The sequence below is a fragment of the Eurosta solidaginis genome, chromosome 2 (assembly GCF_040869045.1).
Source record: "Eurosta solidaginis isolate ZX-2024a chromosome 2, ASM4086904v1, whole genome shotgun sequence".
In the NCBI taxonomy this organism is placed as follows: domain Eukaryota; kingdom Metazoa; phylum Arthropoda; class Insecta; order Diptera; family Tephritidae; genus Eurosta; species Eurosta solidaginis.
This window is the reverse complement of record NC_090320.1, coordinates 172222596-172236757: the sequence shown is the minus strand read 5'-3', so window position 1 is coordinate 172236757 and position 14162 is coordinate 172222596. Positions and strand designations below refer to the sequence as shown.

At 34.4% G+C, this 14162-nt stretch overlaps 1 protein-coding gene across 2 annotated transcripts in view; it reads right to left on the bottom strand.

The window, feature by feature from the left end:
* The window catches only part of PolrMT (mitochondrial RNA polymerase), a 576158-nt gene that overhangs the window by 98799 nt on the left and 463197 nt on the right, over positions 1-14162 (bottom strand). For both annotated transcript variants that reach the window (XM_067766430.1, XM_067766429.1), the window contains exon 13: positions 11516-12368. In XM_067766430.1, coding sequence (XP_067622531.1) covers positions 11516-12368 — 853 coding nt within the window. The remainder of the gene's footprint in view (positions 1-11515; positions 12369-14162) is intronic.

The window sequence follows — 14162 nt, the reverse complement described above, 5'->3', positions numbered from 1 at the left end:
ACTCAGCTCTTCATCCTGATTATTTCGGTATACTTAATGGTGGGCCTATCTATTTTCCTTTAAGGACTTACAATTTTGGGATTCGTGACGAAATTAATATACCCCTTCAAAAAACGCGAGTACTCCATAAATAGTGTAAGAATACTCCTTTAGGAGTATAGGAGTGTTCCAAAACTAATCTGTATTCATACAAAAAATGTGCTCCAATTAGCATTGCGATGTCCTAGGAGAGGAGTAGTTGATCCTACTCTCGCTTTGTTTGTGAGTATTCCATAGAGTACATACGTGAGAGTACTTTCCAAAGTACTTTCACTGTAGTACTCCATGGAGCACACACAGAGGATCATATGCCAAAGTACTAAAGAGGAATTGTGTCGGAAAGAATTATCGGAGTGAATTTAATTTAAAATGAAAGTAAATGAAGAGGGACAATACAGCTTTTATATTTTATACTACGAATATTCTTATGTTATTTAGCATTTGCGTGAATAAAGAAACTAATATTTCTCTATTCATACTATAGTATGTATACATAAAACCAGTGTGCGGTTGCATTTTATCAGAGTTGCCATAGTAAAATTTTATTATCAGTTATTTGTATGCAATATTTAACTTTTGGCAACTCTGTTCGATCGTCATCGTGTCGTGATCACGGTAGTTAAAAAACGAGCAATGATCGGCTGATGGTGGTCCGCAAACGCATTGCAAAGGAGTATTGTTAGAGTACTCCAACATGAAGAAAATGGAACACGTAATCCAACAATTTTTGCAGGGACCATTTCATTATCATGAAAGGTATAATAAGAATTAATTAACACAGGTTAATAATGATTGTTATTCAATTATTATTTTGGTTTTATTGGGAAAAACTTTAAAGAAGGAAACATTTACTGGCATATTGGGATGGTACCATTTCGAAAATCGCCACGTCTTCATCGCCAGGCAATTTCGTAATACTTTTTGTTTATTTCAACAAGTTTAACCGGAGATCGAACCGCAGTCAAACTGCTGAAATCACAATCGCCTAACCTATGGGCTATTGTGTTTTATTTGCTTTCTTGGCTAATTTCAGTTTTATCCCATTTTCACGCTCTCGCACAATTTGAGACATTCTATCTTTACATTAATTTGTACTAGGCGTGCGTTATTGGTATTGTACCACTCCTCTTCACTGCAGAAGATTGGTTATGTACTATACATATTTAAACTCGCGCTCAGTTTACATAGTTATATGTTTGTATGTTTAATGGTGTGTTCAATTTTAATTAGGATTTTTTTAAAGAATTAATGAGCTTAACACCGGTTAATAATGATTGTAAGTAGGAAGTAAGGAAGGCTAAGTTCGGGTGTAACCGAACATTACATACTCAGCTGAGATCTTTTGAGACAAAATAAGGGGAAAACACCATGTAGGAAAATGAACCTAGGGCAACCCTGGAATGTATGACATGGGTATCAAATGGAAGGTACTAAAGAGTATTTTAAAAGGAAGTGGGCCATAGTTCCATAGGTGGACGCCATTTCGGGATACCGCCATAAAGGTGGACCAGGGGTGACTCTAGAATGTGTTTGTACGATATGGGTATCAAATGAAAGGTGTTAATGATTATTTACAAGGGAGTGGGCCTTAGTTCTATAGGTGCACGCGTTTTCGAGATATCGCCATAAAGGTGGACCAGGGGTGACCCTATAATGTGTTTGTACGATATGGGCATCAAAATAAAGGTATTAATGAGGGTTTTAAAAGGGAGTGGCTTATTAGTTAGTTAGTTAGTTGTATATGTGAAGGCGTTTTCGAGATATCGACCAAAGTGATGACCAGGGTGACCCAGAACATCATCCGTTGGGTACCAAGGGCTTTTGATTTCGCCCTGCAGAACTTTTTCATTTTCTTCTACTTAATATGGTAGGTGTCACACCGATTTTACAAAGTTTTTTCTAAAGTTATATTTTGCTTCAAAAAACTAATCCAATCATCCCTTTCTTCGTACTTAGTATAGAATTATGGCATTTATTTCTTTTTTCGAAATTCTCGATATCGAAAAAGTGGTCATAGTCGGATTTCGCCCATTTTTAACACCAAGATAAAGTCAGTTCAGATAAGTACGCGAACTAAGTGTGGTAGAGATATATCGATTTTGCTCAAGTATCGTGTTAACGGCCAAGCGGAAGGACAGACGGTCGACTGTGTATAAAAACTGGGCGTGGCTTCAAACGATTTCGCCCGAAAACAGCTATCGTCATAGAAGCTATGCCCTTACCAAATTTCACAAGGTACATTTCAGGTGGTACATTTTTTTCGACTTATGGCATTAAACGTATTCTAGAAAAATTAAATGAAAAAGGGCGGAGCCACGGCCATTTTGAAATTTTCTCTAATTTTTGTATTTTGTTGCCCATATCATTAATGGAGTTGAATGCTGACATAATTTACTTATATACTGTAAAGATATTAAATTTTTTGGTAAAAATTTATTTAAAAAATTTTTTTTTAAAGTGGGGTTACAACTTGCAAAACTTTTAAATTACCTTCTTATAAATGTGGGCGGTGCCATGCCCATTGTCCAAAATTTTACTAATTTTCTATTCTGCGTCATAAGGCCACATACCAAGTTTCATCGCTTTATCCGCCTTTGGTAATGAATTATCGCACTTTTTCGGTTTTTCGAAATTTTCGATATCGAAAAGGTGAGCGTGGTTATAGTCCGATTTCGCTCATTTTAACATACCAAATTTCATTAAGATACCTCAAAATTTACTCAAGTTATCGTATTCACGGACAGACGGACGGACGGACGGACGGACATGGCTAAATGAATTTCTTTTTTCACCCAGATCATTTTGATATATAGAAGTCTATACTTATATCGATTAGTTTATGCTGTTACGGGGTACCGTTATGCGAACAAAATTAATATACTCTGGATGATAAGCGTGGCTATTTGTTAAAACAACCTAACTCGATTTAGGATATTGGTGATAAGTTGACCAATAATATAAAAAGCTATTAGCACCTCAGCCATGTTGGTCACTTGTTTTATTAGATTGCCACACAGTTATTTAAATTGTTTCTCAAGTTCATATAAACTAAAAACGGTCAGTGAGGACATTAAATTTCATACAGATCTAAATATTAAGAGCTTCATAAACCTTTTTAGTGTTTTGCGAATTTGGATGCTTATGTTTAGAGACCAAATATTCACAGTAATTTTACATACATTTTTTGGATTTATATTAAATATTTGCATGCACACATATTTACGTATAATTTTAAGTAAATATATGAAGGTTTATAATCAGTTTACCAAATAGTTGTTACCTCTGTACTATGATAAATATATACTCAATACGCTCTAAAAGTATGCTTCATCTTTATTTTGGGTAAACGTCAAAGCAAAGTCATAATTTGATGTAAGTAATGACGTTTAAGTTCGGGTGAAACCGAACATTATATACTCAGCTGTGTGTTCTCAAGGGCTTTTGATTTACGTCCTGCAAAACTTAATAATTTTCTTCTACTAAATGCGGGCGGTGTCACACGTATTTTCCAAAATTTTACAAAATTTTTTTTTGCGACATGAGGTCAACCCATCCACCAAGTTTCATCACTTTATACGTCTTTCGTAATGAATTGTCGAATTTTTTCCGTTTTACGAAATTTTCGATATCAAAAAAGTGTGCATGGTTATCGACCGATTTCGTTCATTTAAAATAGTGATCTGAGACGAATGCCAAGGAATCTACATACCAAATTTGATTAAGATACCTCTAAATTTACTCAAGTTATCGTGTTTATGGACAAGCGGACGGACGAACATGGCTAAATGAATATCTTTTTCAGCCTGATAATTTTGATATATGGAAGTCTAAATTTATCTCGATTAGTTTATACCGTTACGAAATACCGTTATGCGAACAAAATTAATATAATCTGTGAGCTCAGCTCATCTGAGTAAATTTATAGCTGCGTTGGTTTCGTAGGGTTTCGTAGATCGTTTATAAGTGGTTTTTAAATCCATATCACATACGTTTGGGAAATATCGGCCAAATTTTAGACCAAGGGTGACATTTTTTGGAACGATTTTCTTTCATCCTTTGTCAAATAAGGGAAAATCACCATGTAGGAAAATGAACCTCGGGAAACCATGGAATGTGCTTGTATGACATGGGTATCGAATGAAAGGTATTACAGATTATTGTAAAAGTGAGTGGGCCTTAGTTCTATATGTGGACGCCTTTTCGAGATATCGCCATAAAACTTGACCAGGGGTGACATTGGAATGTGTTTGTACTATATGGGTATCAACGGAAAGGTGTTAATGAGTATTTTAAAAGGGAGCGACCTTTAGTTGTATATGTGAAGGCGTTTTCGAGATATCGACCAAAATGTGGACCAGGGTGACCCAGAACATCATATGTCGGGTAGCGCTAATTTATATATATGTGTAATACCACGAACAGTATTCCTGCCATGATTCCAAGGGCTTTTGATTTCGCCCTGCAGAACTTTTTCATTTTCTTCTACTTAATATGCTAGGTGTCACACCCATTTTACAAAAGTTATGTTTTGCGTCAAAAAACTAATCCAATCACCCCTTTCTTCGTATTTGGTATAGAATTGTTGCATTTATTTCTTTTTTCGAAACTTTCGATATCGAAAAGGTGGTCATAGTCGGATTTCGCCCATTTTTAATACCAAGATAAAGTCAGATCAGATAAGTACGCGAACTAAGTTTAGTAGAGATATGTATATCGATTTTTGCTCAAGGTATGGTGTTAACGGCCGAGCGGAGGCACAGACGGTCGACTGTGTATAAAAACAGGGCGAGGCTCAACCGATTTCGCCCATTTTCACAGAAGACAGTTACCGTCATAAAACCTATGACCTTACCAAATTTCACAAGGATTGGTAAATTTTGAAATTCTCTTTTATTTTTGTATTTTGTTGCACCATATCATTACTGGAGTTGAATGTTGACATAATTTACTTATATACTGTAAAGATATTACATTTTTTGTTAAAATATGACTTAAATTTGTTTTTAAGTGGGCGTGTTCGTCATCAGATTTTCCAAATTTTTATTTATAACACATATAATAATATGAGTAACCTTCCTGCCATATTTCATTATGATATCTTCAACAACTGCCAAATTATAGCTTGCAAAACTTTTAAATTACCTTCTTTTAAAAGTGGGAGGTGCCACGCCCATTGTCCAAAATTTTACTAATTTTCTATTCTGGGTCATAGCGTCAACCCACCTACCAATTTTCATAGCTTTCTCCGTCTTTGGTAATGAATTATCGCACTTTTTCGGTTTTTCGAAATTTTCGATATCGAAAAAGTGGGCGTGGTATAGTCTGATTTCTTTCATTTTAAATAGCAATCTGCGATGAGTGCCCAGGAACTTACATACCAAATTCCATTAAGATACCTCAAAATTTACTCAAGTTATCGTGTTAACGGACAGTCGCACAGTGTTTCGTGTAGAACAAGCTAGCTGGACAAAAACAAAGTTCTTATTCCAAGAAAAGTGTAATGAGAAATGAAAGAAAACAAACAAAATAACGGGATTTTTGCTTTTTTTGATATTTTTGCTCATATATATTGAGTAATTGAAGTAAGAAGGCAGGAGTGGTCGTAAAATGCATTGATTAATTTGCGAAATTCTTGTTGAATATTAAGCTTCATATTTTTTTTAAGTGAACACTTTTATATAATTTTTTTGATGGATTCTATGCTCGAAGGTAAGTAAAATTTTTTAATAGTAATTCTTTCGCAATTAGAGTATTTTCAATATATTTAACATTCCGTTATTAAGAAGAAAAGGTATTTTTTCTCTATATTTTTGACTTTAGGGATAAAAAAGTTACATACATCCGCGGACATCCGGGCTAAATTTTACATATGTTATAGTCGCAAGTGTTCTCTAATAGTCGAAAGAAAAAACCATTGCGAATTCTTTGCACATCTATTTTTAATTTTTTTTTTTTTTTGTAGATATAGTTATCTCTACATATAAAATAGGATGTATGTACGTACCGGCTCCGACGAGATATTTGAACCTTTAAAGCTGATCTGAAAACGGCAAAGCCAATTCCCAGGTACAGGGAACAAACACTTAGCCATAAAACACACAAAAATAAACGCGCAAGGTCAACAAGAGCACACCAAAGCAAAAAGGCGAAGATTGCGGACTTCAACCTGCCACAATCAACCGCACCAGTCTCCAAGGCATAAAAACAGGTACATACAAAGCAATCCTAATACAGGTATAACCACACAGGAACGCTACACAAAACAACCGCATTTGGTATCATCTACGCCAATACATGAATCTAATATAAATACTGCACAACTGATAACAAATGAGAACGATGGCAGCAAAACAATCATCAACTATTCACCCTGTCGGAAAATCAACAACACAAAGTAGTTTAGTTATAACCGTACCAAGAACGGAGCTTTTTGACATTTGGGTTCAACATTCGAAGGAAACTAGATATAAAGAATTATTGAGTTTTGTTTTACTTAGGTACGATTTAAGCGAAGCAGCCGAGTATTCGATAAAAAGTTGAAGCTTACAAATATCGGCATATTCGTCGAAGCTGGATCAAAAGTGGAACACTTCTGGAAGCCATAAGGAGCGATTTTTGAATAAAAACTCGGAGCGGCTTTCGGGTCCAGACTTCACATTTACAATAACGGTGGATTCAAAATTGCCATTAGACCAACCAACCACTTCTTCAGGTAACCCCGGCCCCGGAAGACGAAGGAAGGACTTTGTTAGCTGCAGTGAAAAAACCAAACGGCGTCGAGTGGATGACCTCTTGCCATCTAGAAGTCCTGGTGAGTTACTTTATGCGGCAGAAGTATCAACGCGTATGTCCGGCAACAGAAATGTTGCTAACATTATATAAAAATCATAGGAAACCACTCAAATATCCGGCAAAAAGATGACATGTGAGCCAGATGCAAGATGTTTGAGCAATGTAGAAGCTTTAGCATACTACGTAGATAGCAAGTCGACGACTCATGGGTACAAAACGACTCGGAAGTGGAGCATCAAGGCAGGCCATAAGGTTTATCCATCATTTTATAGTCTAAGAAAATCTAAGGCAGAATGCTATCCAAATGAAATTAATGTGAGTGAAACACGTGCGGAAATTAAAGTCCAGTCCGTATTAGATAAAACTGTTGAATGTTTAGTTTTAGCAAATCAAGAAGTCTTTGTTAGTTTATTACCTACAAACTTGACGTATACTTTAATCAGCAAGTAGGGTTGCGATGAATGCCCTGGCCATAGCACATATAAGCAAAAGTTTACATGCAGTTCTGACACTGATGAGTTTTTGTTTATATTTTCTTTCGATCCTCTTCAATTACAGGATGAAAAAGGTAACATTGTTTGGCAGAATCCCCGACCTTCTTCTATCATGTATTGTCGTCCAATTAAATTAATTTTTTCTAAGGAAACAAAAGATTTTATTGTTTTTGAAACGAACAAACTTTTAGAGGAGATAAATGCGTTGTTGCCAACAAAGTACATGCTCGAAGAATACGAAGTTTCCGTAAATCACAATATGCTTCTAACAATGATTGACGGAAAAGTTTGCAATGCTTTGACTGAAACTTCTTCCGCACAAAAGTGTTATATTTGTGGTGCCACTCCAAAAGATATGAATAATGAGTTACGGGATTTTACGCCTAACCGAGATAATCTTGGTTTTGGTTTGTCTACTCTCCATGCATAGATAAGATGTTTTGAATGATTGCTTCACATAAGTTATCGCTTCGAAGTAAAAAAATGGCAGCTTAGGAATGAGGCAGATAAAGAGAGTGTAAGGCTACGTTCCAACGAAATCCAGAATAAATTTAAAAGTGTACTTGGATTGATAGTAGATAAACCAAAACCAGGTTTCGGCAATACCAATGACGGCAACACTGCTCGTAGGTTTTTCGAAAATTCTGAGGCACATGAGGCTGATAACACATAAAAGCAGTCACGTGAAGCCATGAATAGAGATCTTATGAATATGTTGCTTATAACATCGGATCCTTTAGTTAACAGTTTTAGGGAGATACCTAAGAAAACATTTAAAAGTCTGACTTCAGAAGTCTTAAATTTACTGTCCCCCGATAATGTTGAGGAGTCAATAAATACCCCAGTTGTTTCAAGCTTTCACAGTAGTGTTGCTGATGCTCATGACTATTCCACAAGTGACTCATCGAATGAAAGTGATGATAGCGAATAATAACATAATTATAAAAGATAACCTACCCTATAACTTTTTGTTGGATCAGGTTTTATTTAATTTAAATCTATTGGCTTTTCTACTTTGTATGATACTTTACTTTTAAATTTTTTTAATAAGTAATTTTCACATAATTAATTTAGATATTTACATTGTTATTATTATTATTGTAATTCACTTTTACATGCCTGACTGGTACTATAAAATAATTTTGTAAAAATTGTAGTGTCAGGATAAATACTCAAATAAATACAAAATATGTATGTACAGTCACTCACTTAAATAAGTAGACACCCCTTTTTGAACAATTCTTACAATTTTCGCTTTCGCAAATTTATTTTAACTAATTTCCCATAAGAAAATTTGTCACGATCTATAACAAAAACTAAATTATATTTAAAAAGTGTTTGAAAAATTCGACGAATTTTCATAAAAATTTTAATTTGTTTTCGGAACCGTTAGAATTTTTTAGAGTATTGAGATTTGTAGTCCAATCAATTTAAATACAATAAAGTAATATTCTTAAGTCCTTTAAATTTTTTGGATCTATGTCACTTATTCACATGAGTTACTGTATATGAAATAAGCAAATGTATGCATATGAAGTAAAATTTTGGAAAAAAATCAAAAAAAGAACATATGGCTGAAAAAAATTACGTAGTTGTAATAAATGACTGCATATGAAACGGAAAATCTCATAAAATAATTTTGTCCAGCTAGCTTGTTCTACACGAAACGCTGTGAGTCGGTCGGACGGACATGGCGAAATGAATTTCTTTTTTCGTACAGATCATTTTGATATATAGAAGTCTACATCTATCTCGATTAGTTTATGCCGTTACGGAGTACCGTTATTCGAGCAAAATGGGAAAATGGGTTAAAATTGAAATTAGCCAAGAAAGCAAATACGACACAATAGCCCATTGGTTAGGCGATTGTGATTTCAGCAGATTTACCGCGGTTCGATCCCCGGTGAAACCTGTTGAATAAATGAAATTGCCTAACGATGATGACGTGGCGGTTTTCGAAATGGTACCATCGCAATATGCCAGTAAATGTTTCCTTATTTTCGGTTTTCCCAATAAAACTAAAGTAATAATTGAATAACAATCATTATTAACCGATGTTGAGCTCTTTAATTCTTAAAAAAAAATCTTAAGTAAAACTGAACACACCATTAAACATGTATTAATTCTTAAAAAAAACCTTAAGAAAATCCTTTATTTTCTTCAGAATTACCAAATATAGAATGAAAGTGAATTGATTGACTACTTATTATCTTATAACTTTAAACAAGCAATTCTTGAATATTTGTATGTTTGTATAGCCGAACGATCTCGGGAACGGCTCAACCGATTTAAATGAAATTTTGCACAGACTTTCTACCCAGGTGTTGCCACTCAGAATGTTTCACAAGGTTGCCACCTATTCGAAATTAAAAAAAAATTGCATGAGATATGCCGATATGGGTATCAAACGAAAAGTATTTCACTCCGCATTACAATAGGCACATTTTTGAATAGGGTTGCCACCTATTCGAAATTAAAAAAAATTGCATGAGATATGCCGATATGGGTATCAAAAGAAAGGTATTTCACTCCGCATTAAAATAGGGACATTTATGAGTACGGTTGCCATTTAAGGTTGCCACCTATTCGAAATAAAAAAATTGCATGAGATATGCCGATATGGGTATCAAACGAAAGGTATTTCACTTCGCATTACAATAGGAACATTTTTCGGTAGGGTGGCAATTTAGGGTTGGGGTAGTTAGACGAAATAGTACTCTACTTACTCATATTCTATTAAAGCTTTAAAGGAGAACATTAAAGTTAAAATTCTTCGTAAAAAAATCTTACACATGATTCGACTTAATTTTCTTAATTTCACACACGCTAATAAAATTTAAATGCAATATCAAGGCACCGTGGCAAATTCTAGCAAAATATACTTGAATGCATATTTTTGGCAAATATAAAATGAATAATTGCAATTTCTCACAGATTACTACTAGAAAGATTTCTCACCATAACAAAAAGATATCTCACAATGATAATTTGCTACCGTTGAACACTAGAGGCATATGTTCAATTTGAAAACGACATCTAACCATTTAACTACTTACCAACAGATGGCGCTTAGGGAAGTAAGTTGACATTTAATTAAACTAACTGATAGTTGTCATTCGTGAAATTTACAGGTTTTTGGAATGTAATAAAATTGTGAGACTGTCATAGTGTATAACTAAAAAAATATTTGAAATTAATAATTCCGTGCAAGAAGATACTCGACCTAATTAACTTAGTTCTCGATTTCACTAATTGTCATAACAATCCCTTATACTATAGTCTGGAATTACCCGTTTAAAATTCATTCCAGTTCATTTTGCGGTTAGTGTTTGATATGTTTTTGAAATCTATTTTTAAGGAAATCAAATGTTGGTAAGTAAAAATATATAATATAGGTACATATAAAAAAGTAGAGTTTGATTAATGATGACATGTAGAACAAAGTATGTTATGCGGTATACTCGAAGTTTGCCGAGCAAAGCTCGGTCGCCCATGTTCTAAACATTTTATTTGGCATTTCCTCAAAGTTTCAGAGAGTGATTTTAAAATTTTTGTTAAAATCAAAAAACCGTTATGGTCGTCAAGAAGAGAGGACGGTTTTACATTCTCATAAATTTAGTTTGAAAGTGAGCATTATTTGTATAGATTTATCATGTACATAGTATTTATCGCTTGGAGTTTTCAAATGATGCGAAATCAAAGAAGAAAAGTCACAATTTTCCATATGGTACCCAAAGAAGTGAGAGTTTAATTTCTATATGTCCACACTCGTTTCTACCAGGAGGAGTCACTATAGTCACAGACGACTGTACAATAAAATAAATCAACAAACCCGGACTTTTGTATAGCTGAGCTGTACTTCAACGTAAAGAGTTATCTCTCATTGTTTCTGCAGTCTTTGGTCCCACTTTACTTATTTGGCACATCGTGGATGCATGACATATGGCGCAATTTGAATGTAATATTAAGTACTACTGGAAATCTATACGGATCGTGGCGTATGAGAAATATTGATTTCTACAATGGAATAACTATTCGCTATATCTCTTCCCATATCTGCACCACTGGCCGTAACTGTTAGACGTACCATTCAACATGTTATATGTATGTTAGAAAAGAGCCCAGAAACTTAAAGTACTTAATTTTAAATATGAATACACTTCTTTGCATATATGATTTTTAATACTTACGACTCTGTAAAGCTGTATTTAGACTTCATAAATGCCGAAAGATTTTCAAGAATTGGTTGTGAGTGCAAAGACACGAATTGCTCTCTGCAAATCTTATTCATTTCAGGTACTGTACAGGCATGCGTCCAAAAGCAATCATGTACTGATACAAATGTGATTCCCCTGTGTGCACAGTACAATGATGTAAGCATCATATGAGATGAATCTAAGGAATGTATAAAGTTGGGCGGAAATGCATTTTTTTGTTTTATAACATTGGGCCTTTCAAACAAGTCCATTGACATGGTTTCAGTAACACGTGCCCCTATACGTGTTGTGCCTTTTACTTCTGGTCGACTATATGGTTGCACAACTGGAAAACCAAGTGGTGTTATCCATTCGATATTTTGCCCACAAACTCCTGATATTAGACGAGCACATTCGGTAAACCAGTCTTGTATTTCACGGGTTGATGTAAACATCTCACGCAAGCTTTCAAATGTTTTTGAAGTTAAATATGTAGAAGCTGGCCACACCCAATCTTTAGGAAAATTTTCAATATCTTTCAATTGACGTGCTATTTGCAGTCGTGCTCCATAACGCGTAACACCATAAACTGTAGTCATCACAGTTTGTTTAATAACCCTGCGTCGGACAAATCCTTCGAGGACTTGCGCTACTTGGATACCTTTTTCTTTATCTGATATTCGAGATTTCTCAACTAACGCAGCAACAGCACTATAAACATCATGCGGTAAAGGTGAAGGAGCTAAGTTAACACTTATGGCACCAGCCTTGTCCCGTCCTAGAGCGGCATAATGTTGAAGTCCATTACAGGAACCATCTTGATGAATTGGAAATCGACTAAGGAATTCTAAAAATATAAAACTTTTTAAATTAGCTTCTTTAAATTACAAATATATTTGGACGAATCATACGAAAACTAACACTTTAAAACTTTTTACAAAGGAATTCAACATAAAACAATTTAAAAGTTCTAGTTTACGGGTGGCACGTCAATGTAAGGTTAAATGAAACTTTTTTCAATTCAAATTGAACTTTTTCAAATCAAATGGAACTATTTTAAAAGCAAATAATATTTTTACAGAAACTATTGTGCTTTTGAGAGTCAACTGTGGTAGCTTCATAAAGGTATGTTTATGTACATACATATGGCGCTTTTCATGCCACCAAAGTTTGTGAAAATGTTTTCATTGTAGGGTATATGACTGTGGAGAAGCGCCCGAGCAGGAAAACTTCGATGCCAATACAAAAAATTGAGCAGCAAGGGCAGCAATAATGTAGAAATGTAATTCATGTTTTTTTAATGAAAAATTTTCCTAATAAAATACCAATATAAATATTTGGCATGCTACTCATTTTGGATTCTTAAATTATGAGCGCCATGAGCATGTTTGAGGGGTAGCTTATGTGTACCCTATAAACATTCTCAAAGCCCCTAATCTAATAATATGTGAAAAATATGAGCCTCAGTAATTTTACCACCTAAGAGTCTGTTATGACTCAAATTTGATGAAATCTGAACAAACGAAAAATATTAAAATTGGTAAACTAGGCAGCTCCGGAATGAAAATTCAGAAAATTTCCTATGACAACTTATTCTAACTAAAATTTGAATTCAATTTCAACTTATTTTATTTCTATTAACAGAATAATTGCAGGGGAGTTTTATTACAAAAATTGTTTTCCTACATTTTTCGGATATGTGTCAATAATTCTTCCTAAAAGTCCTGAATTGTGTCATTATAGAACTTAAAATAAGCAGTTTATGAGGCCAATACGGCTCATAAATGACATCGGAAAGAGGCCTGTGTAGAATTCATATTATCGGTATATGCGCCTGCTAGGAGTCATATCGTATTTACTTCACCCTCCTAAATGAGTTCCGGCTAATTGTTGACTTCGAGTGTTTGATGGGCTGCTTGTTTAAAATCAAAACAAAAATTTCTTAATTTCAAATGACGTAATAATTTAATTTCTGAACTGTAATTCCAAGCAGCCTCGATTCAAATTATATTTTAAATATCCAAAAACAGATACAAAAGAGGAATATTCCGCGTATTTTTCTGGTATTTACCCATAAAAATCAGATTGATCAGCATGATCAAAGGAAGGTGGGAGCTGGATATGATCGACCATGCAGGAAAGGCGTGGATCCAAGCACGGGGCCAGGGCCGTCTTTAACCTATTGGGGGCCTTGGGCACATTAGGATAATGGGGCCCCTATGACTTTTACGGAACCCTATTTTGTTAGAATAGACAAAGAAAGTAGGTAAACCAGGTTAAATATATATTTTGATTAACAATCACATGAAACTAATAAATAAATGTAATATAGTCCCCAAAAGTTACTGTTTGAGTATTTAGAAGTTGGTGTTTAAAAGCCTATGTTATTTGAAGAGGAATCTTTCTAGATTTCAGATGGGCAAAGTCGTTAATAACTTCTTCAAAATCTATGCTTTTTAGTATATCAGATGCTATGGACATCAGCGATAAACTGGTTAATCTCTCTTGAAGCATTGTACTTCTTAATTCATTTTTAATTCTTTTTAATTTGGAAAAGGAGCGTTCTCCACTGCAGTTAGTTACCATCATGCTTAAAAAGATTCTCAAAGCGATTTCTACATTTGGAAATGTATCTTCAATT